The sequence below is a fragment of the Oryctolagus cuniculus genome, chromosome X (assembly GCF_051225735.1).
Source record: "Oryctolagus cuniculus isolate XC-2025 breed Fujian yellow rabbit chromosome X, ASM5122573v1, whole genome shotgun sequence".
NCBI lineage: Eukaryota > Metazoa > Chordata > Mammalia > Lagomorpha > Leporidae > Oryctolagus > Oryctolagus cuniculus.
In genome coordinates, this window is record NC_142888.1 from 133,509,855 (window position 1) to 133,534,883 (window position 25,029).

The window sequence follows — 25,029 nt, forward strand, 5'->3', positions numbered from 1 at the left end:
GGACTAGAACCCGGTGTGCCGGCACTGCAAGGCGGAGGATTAGCCTAGTGAGCCACGGCGCCAGCCATCCTTAATTTCTAAACCAGAAAAAGAAACAAGAGAAAAAGGGAATTATAGCCCAATTTCCCTGATGAACATAGATGCAAATATCATGGGAGAAATTATTTGCAAACTGTGCAACTGATAAAGGATTAATTTCCAGAATCTCTAAATAGCTCAAGAAACTCAACAACTACAAAACAACCAGAAAGTTAAGAAATGGGCAAAAGACCTGAACAAACATTTTTCAAGAGTGGAAATACAAATGGTCAAAAGACACATGAAAAAATGCTCAGGATCACTAGCCATCAGGGAAATGCATATCAAAACCACAGTGAGGTTTCACCTCATCCCCATTAGAATGGCTCTCATGCAGAAATCAACAAACAACAAATGCTGGCAAGGATGTGGGGAAAAGGTACTTAATCCACTGTTGGTGGGAATGTAAACTAGTACAGCCACTCTGGAAGATATTATGGAGATACTTCAGAAAGCTTAAAATATGGCCGGTGCCACAGCTCAATAGGCTAATCCTCCGCCTGCGGCGCCAGCACACCAGGTTCTAGTCCTGGTCGGGGCACCGGATTCTGTCCCAGTTGCCCCTCTTCCAGGCCACTCTCTGCTGTGGCCAGGAGTGCAGTGGAGGACGGCCCAAGTGCTTGGGCCCTGCACCCCATGGGAGACCAGGAGAAGCACCTGGCTCCTGGCTTTGGATCAGCGCAGTGTACTGGCTGTAGCACGCCAGCCGCGGCGGTCATTGGAGGGTGAACCAATGGCAAAAGACCTTTCTCTCTGTGTCTCTCTCTCTCACTGTCCACTCTGTCAAAAAATTAAAAAAAAATTTTAAAAAAATAAAAAAAGAAAGCTTAAAATAGATCTACCATATGACCCAGCCATCCCACTGCAGGGAATTTATCCAAATGAAATGAAATCAGCATATGAAAGAGTGATTTGTACCCCCCATGTTCATTTCAGCTCAATTTACAATGGGTAAGATATGGAATCAACCCAAATGCCCATCAATTAAAGACTGGATAAGGAAATTATAGTATATATACACTATGGAATACCACACAGCAGTTGAAAAATGAAATCCTGTCATTTGCAACAAAATGGATGCAACTGGAAACCATTATACTTAGTGAAATAAGCCAGTCCCAGAAGACAAATAGCCATATGGTCTCTTTGATTTGTGGTAACTAATAGAGTACCTAAAAGGTAATCTATAGGAGCAAAACTGACACCTTGAGATGCAATGATTTTGAACAGTCCTTGTCCTGACTGTTGAGGAACAATGTTTTTCTTGTTTGTTTTTGATTTTTTTTCCTTCATACTATTCAGTGAACTCTACTTAGTGTAGGGTTAATCTTATGAGTATAAAATCAACTGAAAATAGATCTTTGTAAACAATAAGAATGGGGAATAGAGAGTGAGTTTGAATAACAATATTTTGCATTTCTTGTAGGCCAGATCTGATGATGACAAATTCTCTCAGTTTGGTTATGTTTCTTATTCTTATTTCAAGTATCTCAAGTATAACTTTGCTGGGTGTCGAATTATTGATTTGCAGATTTTTTCCCCATAAGTACCAAGAAAATATGACTCTACTGTCTCCTGGCCGTATGATTTATGTTCAGAAGCCTCCTGTCAGGAAAAATGGGATACCCTTATTTGTTTTTCTTTCTTGCAGCTTTTAGCATGCTCTCTTTGTCTTTAACCTCTGAGAGGCCAATTTTAACATATCTTGGGGAATATCTGGTTGAGTTCAATGTGACTCATCACCTCTGACCTTCCTGTATTCTGCTCTAAACTTGAGAAGTTACCTGCTACCTACTTGAATAAGCTTTCAACCCCTTTAGCTTTTTTTTTAAGATTTATTTTATTTATGTGAAGGAGTTACAAATAGAGGTAGAGGTAGAGGTAGAGAGAGCGAGAGAGCAAGAGAGAGAGAGAAGTTTTCCATCTGCTGGTTCACTCCCCAAATGGCCACAGATCAGAACTGAGCTGATCTGAAGCCACAGGCCAGGAGCTTCTGGGTTTCCCACGCAGGTGCAGGGGCCTAAGGACTAACGCTTAAAACTGAGCATCTTTCTTTTCCAGTGAAACAAAAAGAAAAATTAAAAATAAACAGGAAAAAATTACAATAGAGAATTTCAATTCCAAATAAGATCCTACAGGTTCTGCTGATTCTCCCATCAAGTGGCAGGGCTCAAGTCATCATTAGGAGAGAATTTTATTTTTAAAAGTGTCATCTTAAACTTCAAGGATATCTGTTAAACATCACAATTAAACATACCAAAGGAGAAACCATGTTGTTAAAATGCCCACTTAACCCACCCAAACATCTCAAATCCACCCTTTGTTGACCTTCTATAACCCCATTCTTTAAGGGTTTTTTTTTTCTTTAACAAGAGAAAGTAGACAGATACATGTTGGTTAATGCTAATTGTCCGTATTCACATAGAGACACAGTGTAATCTCTGAGCCCAATATACAGAGAAAGGAGGAGAAAAGCTAGAATTCTATGCACTAGTACACAGGGGCCTGGTACCCTCCAGCTTCCAGCAGAGCCAAGAGACCTGGAGGGTTTCTTTTTCCCAAAGAGCATAGTGGGGCTGATTCCATACAGTTTTTGTCAAGACAAGAAGGGATAAAAATGAATTTGTAACACAAAGGGGTAGAAATTCTTTTCCCATTGTATTCTGGTTCAGATATTTTCCCCACAATAAGGTGAGAACCACAGTGTAGAGAAAAGAGACCTCAAAAACAGGGAGACTGAGCACAAGAGGGGGAAAAAATGAAAAGACAGCAACTTGCTCCCAGGGAATGGAGAAAATTTTTAAAAAGTTGGAATCCATCAGTGTTTTGTATTAGTCATCTCCTTCATCCTCCTCTCCTTCCCCTTCATCACCATCTTCACCTTCTTACCCTTAATCCTCATCCTCTTCTTCATCAATGCCTTCCAACCCTCCTCCTCCTCCTTCCTCCTCCTTCTTCCTCCTCCTTCCTCCTCCTCCTTCCTCCTCTTCCTCCTCTTCCTCCTCTTCCTCCTCTTCCTCCTCCTCCTCCTCCTCCTTCTCCTTCCCCTTCTTCATCATCCATATCAGGAACCAAGTAGTACTGTAATGGATTCGGCCAAATATCATCCTTGATGACCTCTCCTAACTCATCTGCACCCGCATCAGAATGGTCAGTAAACCAGGTGAAGAAGCTCTCTGGCTCCTCGTGCTGCCTCTTCCTGCTGGCTTTGTTCTGCGTTTGACTTGAAGGTTTCGTCAAATCCTTTGCAGATTTCCATTTGATTTCAGTGGACTTTGAAGATGGATCACTACTCTCATTCAGATGAAATTCTTTGAAGAGAACTTTATTTCTGAAGTAAGGATTTTCATCAAAATAAAAATCTATTCCGTAACCTGATTTAATATCTTCAAATTCTGTCACTTCAACTCTGGTTAGATAATGCAATGCCTCTTCATCCTCCTCCCCAAGCAGTGCAGATACTTGCGGATGGTTGACAAATGTTGTTACTCCAAATTTTGGGATTTTGGCAATCAGTTCTGACCTCTTCTGGTTGGCAGAGTTTGTTGTGTTTCTGTATGTGTGTTCCACTTTCAAAATCTCACCGGCTTGTTAAGTCTGTCTATTTCATGTACTTCATGAATATGTTCAATTGCTTCTTGTTCTCTGGTCTCGTCGCCCAGTCTCATGGCTGGAGTTGAGCTCCTTTTTTAACTAACTGGAGCGGGGAAGGGGAGAGAAGGGAAGGCGAGAGGGGCGGGCAGATGGCTTTCCCTCACACCACTGATGCGGGCGCTCCCTTGGTCCGGCCGCTTTATCCCAGCGCTTCCCCTTCGCCTGACGATGAGGGAGGGGCTGGGGCGGCGCGCCAGGCCAAGGCCAGAGCTCCTACTCCCGGAGGGGAGGCGGTGGCTACAGCAGCGGGCGGCGGGCAGCGACTAGGCTCCCTCCCTCGCGCGCTCCGAGCTCCAGCTAGCGGCTCCCTTTCCTGGAGCCATCTCCTCCCGGACCTCCTCTCAGGGGGAGTAGCGGGAGGCAGGGCGCAGGCATTCCAGGCTCTGCGCGAACGCCCCGCCCCGCCCCTGGCCCAGGGCGCCAGGACCCTTGCACTTGTTTAATTGTGCTTAGTTTACTTCTCCGCTCCAGCATTTCTTCTTATTGTTTTAGTTTTCTTTTTTATAATTGTAGTCATAATTTTTAAAGATTTAACAATTTTTACATTTTGCCATATTAATTTTACATGTAGATATTATTTGCATATACATACATTCTATTTTTATTGAAAACAGGGACATTAATATATAATGTAGGATAGTAACAAAGATCATAAAGCTAGGAAAAAAGAGTATATTATTTGGTGGATGTATACTCTGTTAAAGTTCTCAGAGTAGTGAATCATTTATCTGTGTTTTCTTGAAGTTCATCATGTTTCCTTAAAAAAACTATTTTCTATTCTATGTCTAAGGATTTTCACATAACGGTTGCTGTATGGCCAGTTTTTTGTGCCTTAGTTTTCCCATTAGATGAAGCTGTGGTTCCCTGAAAGTCTTTGATACTTGGTGTATAACATCATTTGTGCTTTGAAGGATTAGGTTTCACTTCAGTCCACATAACTTAGCTTTTTTGTGCCTGTACTTCCAGAAATTCTAAATTGGCAGTTCATTAGCCGGGGTATGCCTGAAAAGGGCATTCAGTCCCTGAAAGCCTCTGACTGGAGCCGGCACAAGCTCAGATGCTTTGTCCACTGTCACTGGCCTATGGTTAGCCACTGCAGCATTCTGCTCAGCATTGAACCTCTACAGAAACAAACTCCAAATTCTTATGCAGAGACATTGTGCCTATCTCTCTTTTGTCCTGTCAAAGCAGACAATCTTTCCATATTGAATTACCTGGGATTAAGTAACAGATGGGGTGGAAATTTCATGCAACATGGGGTAATACCTAGATCTCCCAAGCCATTGAGAGTAGCACAACCCAAGGGAAGGACCAATGTCCACAATGCTATGGGTTATCTGCTGTTGAGGGTGTACTTGTGGCCTTCAACTACTGCAATCAGTCATAAGTGACACTGAATCAAATAGAAGTCCAACTGACTGGGACTGTGAGTCTCCACCTGGCACTAGGACAAGCCCAGGGGCTCTGCCCATAGGCATTGGCCATGGACAAGGATCATGGAGATCTGTGTGGAATTGAGATTCAAGTCTAGGGCATGGACTTAATTTTCTCTCCCTCTCCCAAGTGGGAGGTGTCTCTCTACATGCTGTATTGCTTGAAGTTGGGGATAGGTAACGTGTGAAGCTTTTTCCTTCCTTCTTCCTTCAGGGCATCTTTTATTATTATGTTAAAACAAGATACTGTGGTCTCTTGCATGGTTTTCTTAGCTCTTGTGAAGGTAGCTGTTCAAATTGATGTTTCTGTGGTGAGGTGATCTCTTGATGGTCTTGCTCAACTGCCACTTTGCACTGTTTCCTTTACCAATACCATCTGTGCTTATTTTCTTAAATTGTTTCAGTGATTGCCTTAGTGTCACATTACAAAATTTTAAGTAATCTCAGTTTATCTTCAAGTAATTTTATACAACTTCTTTCTTGGAGTATGATCACATCCATCTCTTGTGCCACTGTTGTCATATTTTTCATTTTACTTATGATATAAATACCCCATAAATTGTTATCATTGATGCTTTAAACAGACAGTCATTTTTAATGTCCTTTCCATTATTCTTTCAATTATTGTTTGCCTAAAAAGTCTTTATTTCTCCTTTACTTTTAAGGAATATTTTCAAACGATATAAAATTCTACATTGTCTTTCAATACTTTAAACAAATGAACCTGATAGTCAAGAACAGCAAGATGGCAGCCTAGGGAGTCTCAACACTCACATGTTCTCACAAAACAACAAAGGGAATCAGTAAATAATCACATGGCAATGACAAATAGCTCTAAGAAACTTTTAGACTGAGATTCAAAGATGGCTGAATAGGGAAAAGGCATATTGTTTTTGACCAGAGGAAAGTATTAGGAAAAAAGTGGAGGAAGTGCATTCCCAGCAAAAAGTTGGAGAGAAGTTTGCAGTGGAAATTTCACAGAAAGAAGAGGGATGCTGTGGAGCAGCATGGAAGGTACAGATACACAGCAAAGAGTGGGAACCACACACATGAACCCTGTAGCTGGGGGTTGGAGGAGACACCAGCATCTGAAACTGAGGAAAGAGCAGACTGTGGCAGCCCGTGATACTGCCTAAGGAATAGCCTTGCAGACCACAGTGTCTTGAGTCCAGCCTGGAGCCCTAGCAGGGGGCAGGGTATCTGCTTAATCCAGTAAAAGAAAAGCACATTTCTTTCTCTCCATACCCCACAAGGGCACCTGGCAAGTGGCAGGGAGAAGGCACCATTTTGACACCAGTAGAGGCTGGATTAGCTCTTGTGTGTGTGACTGGGGGATTTTCTCAAAGGGCTGGGGAGGTTGATAGGAGGCTAGGCACGCATGTAGGACTGTGAGGTATTCCCATCCTCTCAACATATCACAGACTCTGGGGCTCAAACTGCCAAGGTGCAGCACGCACAGGTAGCTGCCTCTAGGAATACCTCTGCTCTCTGTGGATGGGACAGGCTTATGGGGCTGAGCAGATCCACTGTACCCCATAACTGTGGGAGCATTGTGTGCTGTGACTGTGTGAATTCTGTGATAGCACAATAGGACATGGGGTGTAGCTGGGTCTCTGGGCAATCACTGGAGTCAGGAGCTCAGAGCTCCTTGATGGCTTGGATGGGTCATTTCATAGGGTTCCTTGCTCACACTGAGAACCACACAGATTCTTTGTGTAGTTCATATGCCAGTGAGGATGGGGGCTTGTACCCACTGTGGGTCATTGATCACATTAGAAGAGAGGAGGTGAGGTTGTGATTATGCCAACAGGCATGATGATACCCAGCCCCGCCCCCCACTGATAATGGAGGTGATCTACCATGCAAAACATGGGTGTCACCCTGGATTCTTGCCCCACCCTGGAGCACAGTAGAGAGTTCCCTGGCCACACCCAGCATACATCTCTGGGTATTCACTGTAAGAGCAGACACTCCAGTAAGACACAGAGGAATAATGCAAATATAAAATTGATCAGAGGGGAAAACCAACAAGTATTTCCACAAATGCCTAAAAATAAATGCAGAAATTCAAGAAACAACAATAATGAAGAAAACAAGACTCCCCCAAAGAAACACAACAACACTTCAATATTAGAATATGAAGACAAAGAGATTGATGCAATGCCTGGAAAGCAATTTAAAAGAATGATCATAGGAGTACTCAGAAGCAATGAGAAGCAAATCGATACATGACATTGATGAAAAATTTTCCTATGGGATTGAGATTTTGAAGAGAAAGTGAAATACTAGAAATGAAGAATTCAATATGTCAAGTAAAAAGTACAGTGTAAAGCCTTAACAGACTTGATGAGGCAGAAGAAAGACTATCTGAGCTAGATAGACAAATCACTGGAGATCATTCAGTCAGACAGAAGACGAAGACAAAGACAAAGACGAAGACGAAGACGAAGACGAAGAAGAAGAAGAAGAAATTATTAGAAAAATTAAAAACTGTGTTTGAGATTTATGAGACACTATAAAACAACCAAAATATGGGTCTTAGGAGTTCTTGAAGGTGTAGAAAGAGAGAATGGATTAGAATACTTATTCAGTTAAATAATTACATAAAACTTCCCTAATTTGGAGAAAGAAAAGGGACATCCAAGTATACTAGGAACATAGAACTCTTCATAGACATGACCAGAAAAATCATCACAACACACTGTAATAAAACTTTCAACAGTAAAACATAAAGAAAATATTCTAAAATGTGCATGAGAGAAATGCCAGATTACTTTCAGAGGATCTCCAATTAGATTCATAGCTGATTTCTCATCAGAAAATCTATAGGTTAGGAGAGAATGGAGAGACATAGTTTAAATATTAAAATAATAAAAAAACCTGTCAACCCAGAATACTGTACCCAGCAAAGCTTTCATTTATGAATGAAGGTGAAATAAAGATCTTCCATAACAGAAATTGAAAGAATTTGTCACCACTCATCCAGCCTTACAAAAGATACTTAAGGATGTGTTACACACAGAAAAATAGAAAGATAATCATTATTATGAAAGAATGTGAAGGCAGAAAATCTCCTCAAAAAAGTACAAAGGATATCCAAATAAAATGATAAAAATATAGGGCCCAGTGCTGTGGCATAGTAGGTTAAGCCTCTGCCTGCAGCGCCGGCATCCATATGGGTGCCAGTTCCAGTCCTGGCTGCTATAATTCTGATCTAGTCCTCCGCTAATGGCCTAGGAAAGCAGCAGAGGATGTCCCAAGTGCTTAGGCTCCTGCACCCACTTGGGAAACCCAGAAGAAGCTCTCGGATTGGCCTAGCTCTGGCTGTTGTGGCCATTTGGGGAGTGAACCAGCAGATGGAAGACCTCTCTCTCTACCTTTCCCTCTCTCTGTCTGTAACTGCCTTGCAAACAAATGAATCTAAAAAGAAAGCAATTGAAATATGTATGGAGAAATGGCAAGACCAAATCATCACTTATTAATAATAACCTTGAATGTAAATGGAATATAAACTCTCCAATTAAAAGACACAGACTGGCTGAATTGATTAAAAAACAAGACACATCTCTTTTGTTGCCTACAAGAAACACACCTCAGCAACAAAGATACATGCAGACTGAAAGTGAAAGGATGGAAAAAGATATTCCATGCTAATGGAAAGCAAAAATGAGCAGGTATGTGGCTACCCTAATATCAGACAAAATAGACTTTAACACAAAAACTGTTAAAAGAGACAAAGAAGGGAACTATGTAATGATTAAGGGATCAATTTAACAGGAAGATGAGACTATAATAAAAGTATATACACCAAATGCCAGTGCACCTGCCTATTTAAAACTGATGTTAATGGATCTAAAGGGAGAGATGGACTCCAATACAATAGTAATGGGGGACTTCAACACCCCACTTTCATCAATGGACAGATCAACTAGACAGAAAATCAACAAAGAAACAACAGAGCTAATCAACACTATGGGCCAAATGGACCTATTTGAGAGCTACAAAACATTTCATCCCACAGTTGTAGAATACAAATTCTTTTCATCGATGCATGGAACTTTCTCTAGGATAAATCGTATGCTAGGCCATAAAGCAAGCCTCAGCAAATTAAAAAAATGAAATCATTCCTTGTATCTTTTCTGACCACAATGGAATGAAGCTGGAGATAAACAACCTAAGAATCTCTAGAAAATATGCAAACTTATGGAGACTAAACAACATGCTCCTGAATGAACAGTGGGTCATAGAAGAAATCAAAAGGGAAATAAAAAAATCATGAAGAGAAAGCATTTCATAAAATACAACATCCTTTTATAATAAAACCCATAAGTCTCTTCAACAAATTGTGCTGGGAAAATTGATCTCTGATAGCATAAGTATGAAACAAGATCCCTACCTTACATCTTACACCAAAATCCACTAAAAACAGATGAAAGGCCTAAATCTATGACCTGATACCATCAAATTATTTGAGAACATTGGGGAAACTCTGCAAGACATTGGCATAGGCAAAGACTTCTTGGAAAAGACCATAGAAGCACAGGCAATCAAAGCAAAAATATACAAGTAGGATTACATCAAGTTGAGAAGCTTCAGCACTGCAATGGAAACACCCAGCAAAGTGAAGAGTCAACTGACAGAATGGGGCAAATATTTGCAAACTATGCAACTGATAGAGGATTAATATCCAGAATCTCTAAATAGCTCAAGAAACTCAAAAACAACAAAACAAACAATGCAGTTAAGAAATGGGCAAAGGACTTGAACAAGCATTTTTTCAACAGAGGAAATCCAAATGGCCAACAGACACATGAGAAAATGCTCAGGATCATTAGCCATCAGGGAAATGCAAATCAAAACCACAATGAGGTTTCACCTCACCCATTAGAATGGCTCTCATACAGAAATCAACAAAGGACAAATGCTGGCAAGGATGTGGGGAAAAGGTACCCTAATCCACTGTTGGTGGGAATGTAAACTGGTAAAGCACTGTGGAAGACAGTATGGAGATGTCAGAAATCTGAATATCGACCTACCATATAACCTAGGCATCCCACTACTGGGAATTTATCCAGATGAAATGAAATCAGGATGTGAAAGGTTTATCTATACCCCCATGTTTATTGCAGCTCAATTCACAATAGCTAAGATATGGAATCAACCCATTTGTCCTTCAACTGATGACTGGATACAGAATTTGTGGTATGTGTATACGGAATACTACTCAGGCATAAAAATAAATGAATTCCTGTCTTTTGCAACAAAATGGATCAAACCGGAAACCGTCATACTTAGTGAAATAAGCCAGACAGAGAAAGGCAAACATCATATGTTTTCCCTGATCTGTAGTAACTAAAAGTACCCAAAAATGTAATATATGAGTGAAATTGACATTTTGAGATTTGATGCTTGTTTACAGCCACCGTCTCTACTGTTGAGGAACAGTATTTCTTTCTTATTAATCTTTGTTGAATTTTTCACTTAGTGTAGGGTTGATCTTATGAGTATAAAATAAACTGAAAGTAGATCTTTGTAAAAATTAAAAGAAATAATAAGAAAGGAAGGAGGAGGAAGCATGAGAGTGTAGGTATATTAGGGAGGGTAGGGTGGGAAGTTACGCTATCATTCTAAATCTGTATATATGATATATATGAAATTTTCATCTTAAAAAATTAAAAAATAAAAAAAGAATTTAAAAAGAGAAAATATGTGACGTTATGGATATATTAATTACTTTTATTTTGGTAATCATATCAGTGCATATGTATATCAAAAAATCAATTATGTATTTTGAATATATACTCTTTATAAAGATTTAATCAGCTTATTAGTAGGGTCCCTTTCAACACTAGGATTGTTTACATTTTACTTTTCTTAACTTTTATTTAATGAATATAAATTTCCAAAGTACAGTTTATGGATTACAATGGCTTCCCCCCCACCATAACTTCCCTCCCATCCGCAACCCTCCCATCTCCTGCTCCCTCTCCCATTCCATTCACATCAAGATTCATTTTCAATTATCTTTATATACAGAAGATCTATTTAGTATTTATTAAGTAAAAATTTCAACAGACTACACCCACAAAGAAACACAAAGTGTAAAGTACTGTTTGAGTACTAGTTATAGCATTAATTTACATTGTACAACACATTAAGGACAGAGATCCTACATGGGGAGTAAGTGCACAGTGACTCCTGTTGTTGATTTAACAATTGACACTCTTGTTTATGGCGTCAGTAATCACCCTAGGCTCTAGTCATGAGTTGCCAAGGCTATGGAAGCCTTTTGAGTTCGCCAACTCTGATCTTATTTAGACAAGGTCATAGTCAAAGTGGAAGTTCTCTCCTCCCTTCAGAGAAAGGTACCTCCTTCTTTGATGGCCTGTATTTATTTATTTATTTATTTATTTATTTATTTTGACAGGCAGAGTGGACAGTGAGAGAGAGAGAGACAGAGAAAGGTCTTCCTTTGCCGTTGGTTCATCCTCCAATGGCCGCCGCAGCCGGCGCACTGCGGCTGGCACACCACGCTGATCCGAAGCCAGGAGCCAGGTACTTATCCTGGTCTCCCATGGGGTGCAGGGCCCAAGCACTTGGGCCATCCTCCACTGCACTCCCTGGCCACAGCAGAGAGCTGGCCTGGAAGAGGGGCAACCGGGACAGAATCCGGTGCTCTGATCGGGACTAGAACCCGGTGTGCTGGCGCCGCAAGGCAGAGGATTAGCCTAGTGAGCCGCAGCGCCGGCCCTGGCCTGTTCTTTTATTTGTCAATTATCCCTAAATAAAGCTGATATCATCCTGAAACTCATCTCTCTCCTACATCTTCCATCATTCTCCACTGAATCTATCTTTGTTTTTATTTAAAGATTTATTTATTTGTTTGAGAGAGAGAGAGGGAGATATATATATATCTTCCATCCACTGGTTCACTCCTCAAATGGCCACAACAGCTGGAACTGGGCTGATCCGAAGCCAGGAGCCTGGAGCTTCTTTCAGATCTCCCACATGGGTGCAGGGCCCAAGGACTTGGGCCATCCTCCATTGGTTTCATAGGCCATAGCAGAGAGCTGGATCAGAAGTGGAGTAGCCAGGACTCGAATCAGTGCCCATATGGGATGCCAACACTGCAGGAAGTGGCTTTACCCGCTACGCCACAGTGCTGGCCCCTATCTGTAGCTTTAGTAACTGAGGACATCCTCAATCTTCATCAATCATGAGTCCTTCTTACAGAGCTACCCAGAATTTACACTGCGTGCTTCCTCAGAGAAAGAGATGCCACTATATCCCCTCCTTGGGGATGGAGCTACCATTGCACTGAACCCTGCCTTCAGGGACATGAGTTGCTGCTGCACACCGTCCAGTATCAAAATACATCCCACACAGTTAACTTTCAACTGTAACATGCCATCAACAGGGTTACACTTAAACTGATCTGTGCTCCACTCTTGGGGTACTGAGTCTTGAATTTGATTCACCACAAACCAAGCTGTGCTGCCATGGCTCTGCTTTATGTTTCAATATACTGAGTTTTGGCATTATCTTGGCATCATGGCAGATTTTTTTTTTTGACAGGCAGAGTGGACAGTGAGAGAGAGAGACAGAGAGAAAGGTCTTCCTTTTGCCGTTGGTTCACCCTCCAATGGCTGCCACGGCCGGCGCGCTGCAACCGGCGCACCGCGCTGATCCGAAGCCAGGAGCCAGGTACTTATCCTGGTCTCCCATGGGGTGCAGGGCCCAAGCACTTGGGCCATCCTCCACTGCACTCCCTGGCCACAGCAGAGAGCTGGCCTGGAAGAGGGGCAACCGGGACAGAATCCAGTGCCCCGACCGGGACTAGAACCCGGTGTGCCGGCGCCGCAAGGTGGAGGATTAGCCTAGTGAGCCGCGGTGCCGGCCATCATGGCAGATTTATTGCCGCTGTTCTGCTCTATCCTCTGGCTCCTGAATCACTACTTTGGACCACAGGTAGGATGATTTGTTCCTCCCTCTCTAATGGCCTCCAGAGTCTCCATGCTATTTGCAGATCTCATCATTTACTCACTGAAGTTTTCCCCTCAGTCAGTCCCCTCATTTCTTTTTTTTAATGTTTATTTTTATTATTTATTTGAGAGCTAGTTATAGACAGAGAGAGGGAGAGGGACAGAAAGGTCTTCCACCTGCTGGTTCACTCCAAAATGGCTGCAATGGCCAGAGCTGGACCGATTTGAAGAAGCCAGGAGCTTCTTTCAGGTCTTCCATGTGGGTGCAGGGACCCAAAAACTTGGGCCATCTTCTACTGTTTTCCCAGGCCATATCAGAGAGCCGGATCAGAAGTGGAGCAGCTGGGACCTGAAATGGCACCATATAGGATGCCTGCACTGCACGTGGAGGCTTTACCCACTATGTCACAGTGCCAGCCCCAGTCAATGAAAGTATGGACTAGGGAAAAAAATTCCCCACCATCATGGGGAGATGATGATGAAGATTTTTCTCTTCAGGGTTTCTGGTGGAGGAAAATAAAATGCTTCCCTTGGTCATTTTTAATTCTAAGGCTATTGTCGTGCAAGCCTAGAGTTGACATTAATATCTCATTTAGTCCAGAAAACCCCAAGCTCCCAAGTTAACATAAAGAAAATACCAGCCAGCTATATATACCCTTAGGTCTCCTGGCAGAATTAAACAGACAACCTCTCTGGAGAGACACACCTGAAATTCAGATCTTATTGGAAGTCCTACAGTTGTAGTGCTCAAGAAATCCCTAAGTCAGCCAGTTAAACCACTGCCTGAGATGCCAGAGTCCCATATGGACACTGATTCATGTCCCAGCTGCTCCACTTACAATCTAGCTCCCTGTTAATGTGCCTGGGAAAGCAACGCAGGATGGCCCAAGTGCCTGTGCCCCTGTACTATGTGGGAGATGCAGATAAAGCTCCTGGCCCCTGGCTTAGGCCTGGATCAGCCCTGGCCATTGTGGCCATCTAGGGGAGGGAATCAGAGGATGGAAGACTGATATTCTCTCTCTCTCTCCTTCCCTCCCTTTCTCCCTCTCTCTCTTCCTATCTCTCCCTCTGTAGCTCTGACTTTCAAATAAAGAAAGTCTTTTTTTAAAAAAAGAAATCTCCAAGTTCAAGAGAGAAATTATAAGACATATAAGGAAAAAATAGTCTTCTGAGTGACTGAGTATCAGAAAACACAGTGATGAGCAGGATAGTACACCAAGAATTTCAGATAAGAGAACAGAGTGTGTAACATAAGTTTGTTAAAGATATTTAGAAAAAAAATAAGGAATCCAAACATATGAGAGAAGGTCAAGATCCTATGAGAAAAGAAGAGGCTAGTTTTTTTAAAGAACCAAAGTAGGACTTTTAAAAATAAAAACATTATTTCCAGTGACAGAAAAACTAAAGGAATAGGCTTTTAGAGACAATTCATCTATTTCACTGACCAGGAAGATTGAGATAAGGATATTGTTCAGAAGGCAGCAAATTCAGAGAATGTGCAAAAAGTTAAGAGATACTAGGAAAAATGCAAGGGTCCAAAACAGCATCTGATAGGGATGACAGGATTGGAGAGTAAGGAGAAGAGTGGTAAATCCCCATTCAAGGGGACATTGCTTGGAAATTTTCCAGGCTTGGTAACAGACACGATCCTTCACATTCTAAAAACCCAAGGCACAACCACAGTAAACATAAACAAATTGTGAGAAAAGTGCAGGCTGAAGACAAGGGGAAGATCACAAAATCATCTAGAAAGAAGACAGAATACAATCAAAGGGATAATGAACTGACAACAGATATCTCATCAGCTACAAAAATAATAGAATCATCACTAATGATTTTAGGGGAAAACTAGTAAGCACGTCGAACCCAACTAAACTGTAATTCATGAGGGAGGGTGAAGTAGATATTCTTGAACAAAGACTGAGACATTAACCATTCACAACCCTCACTAGAATAAGTTAAGATGCAACACAACAATGTGAGCAAAGAAACTCAACTGATCTCCTTTTGACATTGAGTCTAAATAATAGACCATATAAAAACAGTAAAACTTACCGAGTTATACTTAACCATTGGGCAACACTGACTTTAAAGGATTTAAATCTCAAGGATTATCAAAGTAGTGGTATTATTTGGGGTGGAATTGGAGGTGATTAAGATTCGATTAAAAAAATTTTGAAAGTTTGTAATTTATATATATTTGTCTATGTGTGTATATAAATATATACGTATGAGGAGATGGAGGAGGGGCAAGGGCAGACTAAGGGGAGGAGGAGGGAGAAGGCAGAGGAGTAGTGATGATAAGAAGGAGGAGAGTAGGGGGAGATGGAGAGTGACTTGTTCATGGCTGCAGGGGCTTCTTTTTGGGGACAGGTGTAGTGAAGTGTGTTGGAAACAGACGGCTGCGCAGCACTGCAGCTATTCTGGACATCACGGAGTTGCTCTCATGCCTCCCCCCCCCCCACCCCGTTTAATCCTTCTGAGGAGGCTTGCACGTGGTGGAAAGCGACAGTTGCCGCCAAGAGATGCGGGTGAGTTGGCACCGCCCACAGCGCGTCGCGCGGCCCAGCGGCACGCGGCCCAAACGGCAGCCATCTTCACTATCACCGGAAGTGCCCGCTCGGTGGTCTCTAGGCTACCGCGGACCGCCTCAGGAGGCAACGGCTGGTGGCGCCGGAGGAGGCCGAGCCGAGCGAGCCAAGCCAGGCAGTCCCCAGCGCTCAGCATGCCGAGGGGTGACAGCCGTCGAGGGTCCTCCATGCCGAGGGGTGACAGCCGTCGAGGGTCCTCCATGCCGAGCGGTGACAGCCATCAAGGGTCCTCCATGCCGAGCGATGACAGCCGTCCAGGGTCCTCCATGCCGAGCAGTGACAGCCATCCAGGGTCCTCCATGCCGAGGGGTGACAGCCGTCGAGGGTCCTCCATGCCGAGCGATGACAGCCGTCCAGGGTCCTCCATGCCGAGCAGTGACAGCCGTCGAGGATCCTCCCACCGCAGACGGCGGGCCCGCTCCCGCACCGCCCGAGCCCAGCTGACCTTCTCTGTGAGCCAAGTGGAGCGCCGTCTGCGGCAGGGCCACTACGCTCAGCGCCTGAGCTCATCCGCATCTGTGTTCCTGGCTGCCACCATCGAATTCCTGACAGCCAAGGTGCTGGAGCTGGCGGGCAACGAGGCCCACAACATCGGCAGCCGGCGCATCACGCCTCACCTGGTGGACATGGCGGTCCACAACCACGGGCTGCTCAGCGGCTTCTTCGGCACTGCGACCATCTCGCAAGTGGCCCCGGGCCGGGGCCCGGAGTAGCCGCTGACACCATATCCTTGCCTGTCCAGCCCACGGCGGACCCGCCAGCGTCCACGCACAGAGCCCTGGGCCACCCCTCGCTCCAGGCCGGGCGGGCCGTCCCTGACCGGTGCCTCGACAGCATTCTGTGATTAAATTGTTGAAGCAAACCACCAGCTTGCCTCAGTTACTCTGCGTCCTCAGAGGGACAGGGCTGCAACCCAGCGTGGGGGCGGGAGGGATGCTGGTCAGAGGGTACAGGCGTCCGGGAAGTCCAGGAGGAGCAGGGACTCGCACCAGGACAGGGTTTTGGGATGTGGGGGTCTGCAGGGTCCCCGAAAAGGGTGGTGAAGGACAGGGGTGCTGGGTGGGAGGGGCTTGTGGAGGGCAGGGTGTGCTGGGTGGGAGGGGCGTGTGCAGGGTGTGCTGGGTGGGAGGAGTGTGTGGAGGGCAGGGGGTGCTGGGTGGGAGGAGTGTGTGGAGGGCAGGGGGTGCTGGGTGGGAGGGGCGTGTGGAGGGCAGGGGGTGCTGGGTGGGAGGAGGCTGTGGTTAGAGTAAGGGGGTGCTGGGTGGGAGGGGTGTGTGGAGGGCAGGGGGTGCTGGGTGGGGGGGTGAGTGGAGGGCAGGGGGTGCTGGGTGGGAGGGGTGAGTGGAAGGCAGGGGGTGCTGGGTGGGAGGAGGCTGTGGTTAGAGTAAGGGGGTGCTGGGTGGGAGGGGTGAGTGGAGGGCAGGGGGTGATGGGTGAGAGGAGGCTGTGGTTAGAGTAAGGGGGTGCTGGGTGGGAGGAGGCTGTGGTTAGAGTAAGGGGGTGCTGGGTGGGAGGGGTGAGTGGAGGGCAGGGGGTTCTGGGTGGGAGGGGTGTGTGGAGGGCAGGGGGTTCTGGGTGGGAGGAGGCTGTGGTTAGAGTAAGGGGGTGCTGGGTGAGAGGAGGCTGTGGTTAGAGTAAGGGGGTGCTGGGTGGGAGGGGCGTGTGGAGGGCAGGGGGTGCTGGGTGAGAGGAGGTTGTGGTTAGAGTAAGGGGGTGCTGGGTGGGAGGAGGCTGTGGTTAGAGTAAGGGGGTGCTGGGTGGGAGGGGTGAGTGGAGGGCAGGGGGTGCTGGGTGGGAGGAGGCTGTGGTTAGAGTAAGGGGGTGCTGGGTGGGAGGAGGCTGTGGTTAGAGTAAGGGGGTGCTGGGTGGGAGGGGCGTGTGGAGGGCAGGGGGTGCTGGGTGGGAGGAGGCTGTGGTTAGAGTAAGGGGGTGCTGGGTGGGAGGAGGCTGTGGTTAGAGTAAGGGGGTGCTGGGTGGGAGGGGTGTGTGGAGGGCAGGGGGTGCTGGGTGGGGGGGTGAGTGGAGGGCAGGGGGTGCTGGGTGGGAGGGGTGAGTGGAAGGCAGGGGGTGCTGGGTGGGAGGAGGCTGTGGTTAGAGTAAGGGGGTGCTGGGTGGGAGGGGTGAGTGGAGGGCAGGGGGTGATGGGTGAGAGGAGGCTGTGGTTAGAGTAAGGGGGTGCTGGGTGGGAGGAGGCTGTGGTTAGAGTAAGGGGGTGCTGGGTGGGAGGGGTGAGTGGAGGGCAGGGGGTTCTGGGTGGGAGGGGTGTGTGGAGGGCAGGGGGTTCTGGGTGGGAGGAGGCTGTGGTTAGAGTAAGGGGGTGCTGGGTGAGAGGAGGCTGTGGTTAGAGTAAGGGGGTGCTGGGTGGGAGGGGCGTGTGGAGGGCAGGGGGTGCTGGGTGAGAGGAGGTTGTGGTTAGAGTAAGGGGGTGCTGGGTGGGAGGAGGCTGTGGTTAGAGTAAGGGGGTGCTGGGTGGGAGGGGTGAGTGGAGGGCAGGGGGTGCTGGGTGGGAGGAGGCTGTGGTTAGAGTAAGGGGGTGCTGGGTGGGAGGAGGCTGTGGTTAGAGTAAGGGGGTGCTGGGTGGGAGGGGCGTGTGGAGGGCAGGGGGTGCTGGGTGGGAGGAGGCTGTGGTTAGAGTAAGGGGGTGCTGGGTGGGAGGGGTGAGTGGAGGGCAGGGGGTTCTGGGTGGGAGGGGTGTGTGGAGGGCAGGGGGTTCTGGGTGGGAGGAGGCTGTGGTTAGAGTAAGGGGGTGCTGGGTGAGAGGAGGCTGTGGTTAGAGTAAGGGGGTGCTGGGTGGGAGGGGCGTGTGGAGGGCAGGGGGTGCTGGGTGAGAGGAGGTTGTGGTTAGAGTAAGGGGGTGCTGGGTGGGAGGAGGCTGTGGTTAGAGTAAGGGGGTGCTGGGTGGGAGGGGTGAGTGGAGGGCAGGGGGTGCTGGGTGGGAGGAGGCTGTGGTTAGAGTAAGGGGGTGCTGGGTGGGAGGAGGCTGTGGTTAGAGTAAGGGGGTGCTGGGTGGGAGGGGCGTGTGGAGGGCAGGGGGTGCTGGGTGGGAGGAGGCTGTGGTTAGAGTAAGGGGGTGCTGGGTGGGAGGAGGCTGTGGTTAGAGTAAGGGGGTCCTGGGTGGGAGGAGGCTGTGGTTGGAGTAAGGGGGTCCTGGGTGAGAGGAGGCTGTGGTTAGAGTAAGGGGGTGCTGGGTGGGAGGGGTGTGTGGAGGGCAGGGGGTGCTGGGTGGGGGGGTGAGTGGAGGGCAGGGGGTGCTGGGTGGGAGGGGTGAGTGGAGGGCAGGGGGTGCTGGGTGGGAGGAGGCTGTGGTTAGAGTAAGGGGGTGCTAGGTTACAGGGGAGTGTGGAGGGCCAGAGGGCCCTGGGTAGGAAGTGCTGGCCAGAGTATGGGTACATAGGATGCCCATGTTGGCCCTGTGCCAAATCGGGGCCTACCTGGCTATGTCCCCAGAGTGGTGGCGACTGTGGGGCTGCAGCTCAAGACCTGGACTGAGGCGGAAACGCGGCGGCGTGACGGGGCAGACGACTGGCCCGGGCGACCCTGCGGGGCTGGGGAGGTGGACGGAGCCTGGGTGGGCACGGGCTCCCGTCGGGGCAAGGCTGCTCCTGGACGGAGCCTGCAGGGGCGGGCGGAAAGGCCCCAGGAGCAGAAATTCGGAGGCAGGGTGTTGCGGGGTTATCAGACCAGAGCCGGTCACGCTCAGCGGAAACCGCCGTGAGGCGCTGTGCGGGAACGGAGGAAGCCAGCGGGCAGCAGGCAGCAGTCCGCGCCCGCGGCCGATTCGCTCGGAGGAGCGGGAACGGGGCCAGGCCCCGCCCCGAGTCCCTTCACGAATGTGTGCGCGCGGCGGGCTGCCCGCCCGGCCGGGCCCGCCCCCGCTCCCGCCTTCGGCCTCGGCCCGTCAGGTCCCGGGGCAGCGCGCGGCGTGGGGGGAAGGGGCTGGGCCCCGGGCGCCGGCCGGTCCGCCCGCCGCGTCAGCGCCGGTGCCGGCCGGTCCGCCCGCCGCGTCAGCGCGCCGGGACGCGCCAGGGGCGGCCAAGATGGCGGCGGCCGCGGCAGGCATGGGCGGCGGCGCGGGCGCGGGGCCCGAGCCCGGCGACTTCCTGGCCCGCTACAGACTGGTGTCGAACAAGCTGAAGAAGCGGTTCCTGCGGAAGCCCAACGTGGCCGAGGCCGGCGAGCAGTTCGGGCAGCTGGGCCGCGAGCTGCGCGCCCAGGAGTGCCTGCCGTACGCGGCCTGGTGCCAGCTGGCTGTGGCGCGCTGCCAGCAGGCGCTCTTCCACGGGCCCGGGGAGGCGCTGGCCCTCACCGAGGCCGCCCGCCTCTTCCTGCGGCAGGAGTGCGACGCGCGCCAGCGCCTCGGCTGCCCCGCCGCCTATGGGGAGCCGCTGCAGGCCGCCGCCAGCGCCCTGGGCGCCGCCGTGCGCCTCCACCTGGAGCTAGGACAGCCAGCTGCCGCCGCCGCCCTCTGCCTCGAGCTGGCGGCCGCCCTGCGCGACCTGGGCCAGCCGGCCGCCGCCGCCGGACACTTCCAGCGCGCCGCGCAGCTCCAGCTGCCCCAGCTGCCCCTGGCCGCGCTGCAGGCGCTCGGCGACGCCGCCTCCTGCCAGCTGCTGGCGCGGGACTACAACGGCGCCCTGGCGCTCTTTACACGTATGCAGTGCCTGGCGCGGGAGCACGGCAGCCACCCGGTGCAGCAGCCGGCGCCGCCGCCGCACCAGCAGCCGCCGCCGCCGCCGCCGCCGCCGAACCAGCTGCTGCCCCCGCCGCCGCCGCCGCCGCCGCCGCCCCCGCCGGCGCCCCAGCTCGCGCCGCCGGCCGCGCTGCTCTCTCCGAACGCTGGCGCTGCGGCGCCCTCTCCCGCCGCGCTGGGCGCCTTCTCCGACGTGCTGGTCCGCTGCGAGGTGTCCCGAGTGCTGCTGCTGCTGCTCCTGCAACCGCCGCCCGCGAAGCTGCTGCCGGAGCACGCCCAGACCCTGGAGAAGTACTCCTGGGAGGCCTTCGACAGCCACGGGCAGGACAGCGGCGGGCACCTTCCCGAGGAGCTCTTTCTGCTGTTGCAGTCCTTGGTCATGGCTACCCACGAAAAGGACACGGAAGCTGTCAAGGCCCTGCAGGTGGAGCTGTGGCCGCTGCTGACCGCGGAGCAGAACCACCTGCTGCACCTCCTTCTGCAGGAGACCATCTCCCCCTCAGGACAGGGCATCTGAGCCCTCACGTGACCGAGTGGCTTCGCGGAATGTCGTCGGACCTCTCGCGCGCAGCTGCCTTTGCGAGGGGGTAGGGGCTGCCCAGACGCTGCGCAGGTCCTGCCTCTCCTGTTGTGCGTCTTCTTCGGCCGCTGGGAGAGTCGAAGGCATCCGCATCCCGGGGGCTTGTTTCCATGGCCGTGGGAGGGGGGCGTGCAAAGGCGTCGGTCGTGATAGGATCTTGCCGGGGGTCTGGCTCTCCTCCGCGGGAGGAGAACCCCTTTCGTAGCTTCCCTTGCTCACTTGCACCGCACGTCGCCTCCCGCTCCCATCTTCATTTCACAGCCAGGGTTTCCTTCCGCACGGCTCTGTCTGAATGTGCACGCTTTCCGATTTTAACCGCGACTCGCATCTCTTAGCCTATGCCTGCGCCTCTGTGACCGCCGGAGTCCTCTTGTTCCTTCTGCGCCCCAGCTGCGGCGCGGAAGGCCCCTTTATCCCTTGCAACCTTGCCTGTTGCGTGAGAAAGCGGTGCTGATACTGCCCACTTGTGATGTAGACGGGCCCTGTCTATAAAACGTGGCTGGCTATCTCACCTGTTTGTCAAAAAGCTGAGCCAGGGAGCTAGGTGTCTTGGAGCCCGGGGATGGATTCCTTCTTTGGAAGTTGCCGATGTGGCGTGCCTAGCGCGTGGGCGACGTACCTACCGACAGGGGTCCCATGGAAGGCAGACGCGTCCAGGGCAACAGTTCCAGCGCCGCTGTTAATCTGCCTCGGCTTCACAGCTGCGAACGGTGGCGGGTCTGTCTGACGCCTCGTGTGTGTAATCTGCCTTAGAGCTTTTGTTCGGAACGGGGGTCTTGCTGCACCTTTTATTTGACCCAGGTGTGCAAAATTGGAGCACGGCCTCTTTGGTGTGATGAGATCACGGCTAGGCAAGGCAGTGTCCCTGTCCCCCAAGAGCGAGGTGGTGCTCCGTTGTAAACCACCGCATCGCCAAGGCTCTTTGGCCCACGTGTTACATGCAAATCTGCTTAGCTCCTTTCCTAGTTTGAGAATGAGCATAGGAATTCTACAGAATAGAACCTCACTCTCAAACGTTCGACTTTGGCAAAAATGCGTTCTCTCGGCTGAAGGTATGCACACTTCTGATCTTCCGGGGTGAGGTTTAAGGTTGCAGCCTGGGGATAGAGCTTTCGATGTCTTATGGTTTGCTTTTGTTTTGTATTCCTGAAGGGGTAGGGAGGGAAGTTGGGAATTAACTGCCTCCAGGTGAGTGAGGGAGTTTTAGGGCATTCTTTTCTGCCTCTACATCTGCCTCAACAGTGTTGAGGGGATGGAAAAGACAGGAGAGTCCCGGCACATGGGACGGATCCAACCACCACTCCTGTGCTGGCACTGGGCTCCTGGGGAGGGTACTACTATGGAGCCTTAAAGGCTGTGTCCAACTTCCTGCAGAAGTTGTGTGTGCAAGTGTGCATGCTCCTTTCCTTTGTTGCCTTGTTACTTTCCCCCTTCCCATCCCCACCCCTCAATATCGTCCTCTCCACCTGGGCTGCAGGCCTGGGCAGCTAGCTTCCTCTTTCTCGTATGACCAAAATGCTTAGGAGTTGGTTATGGAGCATGACTGGTGTTATGTTTTGGATTTGTGCTTGAGGCAGAGCCTCATTAGGCCTCCGGCCGAAACTTGTACCAGGGAGTCGGGTATCGGGTGTATAAGCGTCGTTCTAGAAAACACTGAAGTTGCTTGTTCTCCGTTTGCCGTTGGCTCATCGGTGTATCTCCCTCAGAAACTGAAGAGCAGGGATAGCCGGGCCAAGGCCAGATGTCAGCAAATTTGATGGAGTTCTCTTGGAATGCCACTTAATATCAAAATGGATGCCAGGGGTGGGCGTTTGGCCTAGTGTTTAAGATGCACACTAGGTAGGACACCTGCATCCATCTCCTATTGGATTACCTGGGTTCCGTCCCTGGCTCCGGCTCCTGGTCCAGCCTCCTGCCAATGCAAACCCCAGGAGGTAGCGGTACTGATGGCTGGAGTAGTTGGGTTCCTGCCACTCATGTGGGAGACCCGGAATGACTTCTCAGCTCCCGAATGGTCTGATTTTTAATGTGAAAACCAGGGACAAAGATCCTTGCTGTCTAAATGTTCATCAGCAATTCGAAATTACCATTGAAAATATTGCAAGCTACTGACAATGGTGGCAGTGAAGCAGTGATCCTTAAAGGGAGTTGGAGTTCTCCTCCTCCCATTGTGAGATACTCCTATGTTGAGAAATATTGCTTATGAAAGAATATTTTATATGTGAATGAATGCGACAAAGAGAAGACTTTTGAGAACCACAATGCTGGAGGAAGAGGATCACAGCTGAAATTAACATACTAGGCAAGCTCTGGGATCTAAGGGTTCTGACACCCGAGGGTTAATGTCAACTGTCTAGGCACCTGCTCTGCTGGTGGAGTAGACACAGTTTACAATTTTGGGGGGCTGGTGTTGGGGCATAGTGGGCTAAGCCACCGCCTGCAATGCCCGCATCCCATTTGGGTGCTGATTTGAGTCCCGGCTGCTCCACTTCTGATCCAGCTCTCTACTAAAGTGCCTGGGAAAGCAGCAGAAGATGCCCCAAGCCTTGGGAGCCTGCCCCAACATGGGAGACCTGGGTGAAACTTCTGGCTTCTGACTTCAGCCTGGCCCAGCCCTGGCTGTTATGGCCATTTGGGGAGTGAAACAACGGATGGAAGATCTGTTCTTGTCTCGTAACTCTGATTTTCAAAAATATTTAAACAAATATTCTTTGCCGTAAAGGGCCTGATTGAAATGTTGGTCTTGAGGCTAGTATTGTGCCATAGTAGGTTAAGCCACTGCCTACGTTGCCAGCATCCCATGTTGTGGTGCCATTTTAAGTCCCAGTTGCTCTGCTTCCAATCCAGCTCCCTGCTAATGTGTGTGGGGAAGCAGCAGAAGATGGCCCAAGTGGTTGGGCCCCTGCTGCCCACATGGGATGGATTTCTGGGCTCCTGGCCTTAGCCTAGCCCAGCCATGTCCAATACAGCCACTTGGGAAGTGAACCAGTGGATGTGGGATCTCTCCCTCTCTCTAACTCTTTCCAAAAATAAACAAATAAATATTAAATAAACAACATTTTTCCATGTAAAGGTCCAGATTGAAATATGTTAGTCCTGAGGCTGGCATTGTGCCACAGCAGGTTAAGCCACTGCCTACGTTGCCAGCATCCCGTGTTATGGTGCCGTTTTAAGTCCCAGTTGCTCTGCTTCCAATCCAACTCCCTGCTAATGTGCCTGGGGAAGCAGCAGAAGATGGCCCAACTGCTTGGGCCCCTGACACCCACATGAAATGGAGTTCAGGTCTGCACAACCTTCGGCTTAGCCCAGCCCTGTCCATTGTAGCTATTTGGGAAGTGCGCCAGTGGATGGGAGATCTTGATATCTCTCTTTCTCCCCTTCTTCCCTCCCTCCTTCTCCCCCCTCTGCTTCTCTCCCTCTGCCTTTCAAATAAATAAATCTTTTAAAAAGAAATATGTTTGTCTTTACAGGTCACAAATGGTCTCTGTCATATAGGCTTCTTTGTATGCATGTATGTTTTTGCATCCATTTAAACACTCAACAACCCTACTTATTTTACAATTCATACAAAAGCAGGCTCCAGGCCACATCCATGTGCCATAGCTTTCCTAACCCTGTATTAGAACCTAAAACATAATGGTTGCTGAATTAACAGTTAAAGGGATAAACTTAAAGAGAGTGATTAATAGCTAAGCTCTCTATTCTTATTGTAAAGCAAATATTGGAAATAAGTGAACTGGACATTCAATTCAAGATTCTAGGAAACAAACCACCAAAAATAAACCTGAAGAATGTAAAGGTTTTTTTTTTTTTTGAGTTTTCTAAATATTCTGAGCAGAACTTTGTAAGTTAGAAAACAGTTCTTTCAAAAGTATGTTTGATTTTAGAACCTAGACAACCAGTAGAACAGACAAGCACTTGGCAACTCTGATAAATAGGGAAAGTGAAGAGAAGGATATGTTTGCGAACATCAATATAAATATATGGCATGGGAAGAAATATGTAGCTCTACTGTACACAA

At 49.0% G+C, this 25,029-nt stretch overlaps 2 protein-coding genes and 1 pseudogene across 2 annotated transcripts; 2 read left to right on the forward strand and 1 right to left on the reverse strand.

The window, feature by feature from the left end:
• Nucleotides 1–2,256: 2,256 nt before the first annotated feature.
• Nucleotides 2,257–3,959, reverse strand: LOC100341575 (protein SET-like; annotated as a pseudogene).
• A 6,922-nt stretch (nucleotides 3,960–10,881) lies between these two features.
• On the forward strand, nucleotides 10,882–16,896 carry LOC100341315 (uncharacterized). The gene has a single exon (XM_070066916.2). The coding sequence runs from the start codon at nucleotides 15,354–15,356 to the stop codon at nucleotides 16,449–16,451; it is 1,098 nt and encodes a 365-aa protein (XP_069923017.2). The 5' UTR covers nucleotides 10,882–15,353; the 3' UTR covers nucleotides 16,452–16,896.
• A 2,146-nt stretch (nucleotides 16,897–19,042) lies between these two features.
• LOC100341058 (40-kDa huntingtin-associated protein) lies at nucleotides 19,043–24,461 on the forward strand. The gene has a single exon (XM_051836015.3). The coding sequence runs from the start codon at nucleotides 19,134–19,136 to the stop codon at nucleotides 20,943–20,945; it is 1,812 nt and encodes a 603-aa protein (XP_051691975.3). The 5' UTR covers nucleotides 19,043–19,133; the 3' UTR covers nucleotides 20,946–24,461.
• Nucleotides 24,462–25,029: the final 568 nt, after the last annotated feature.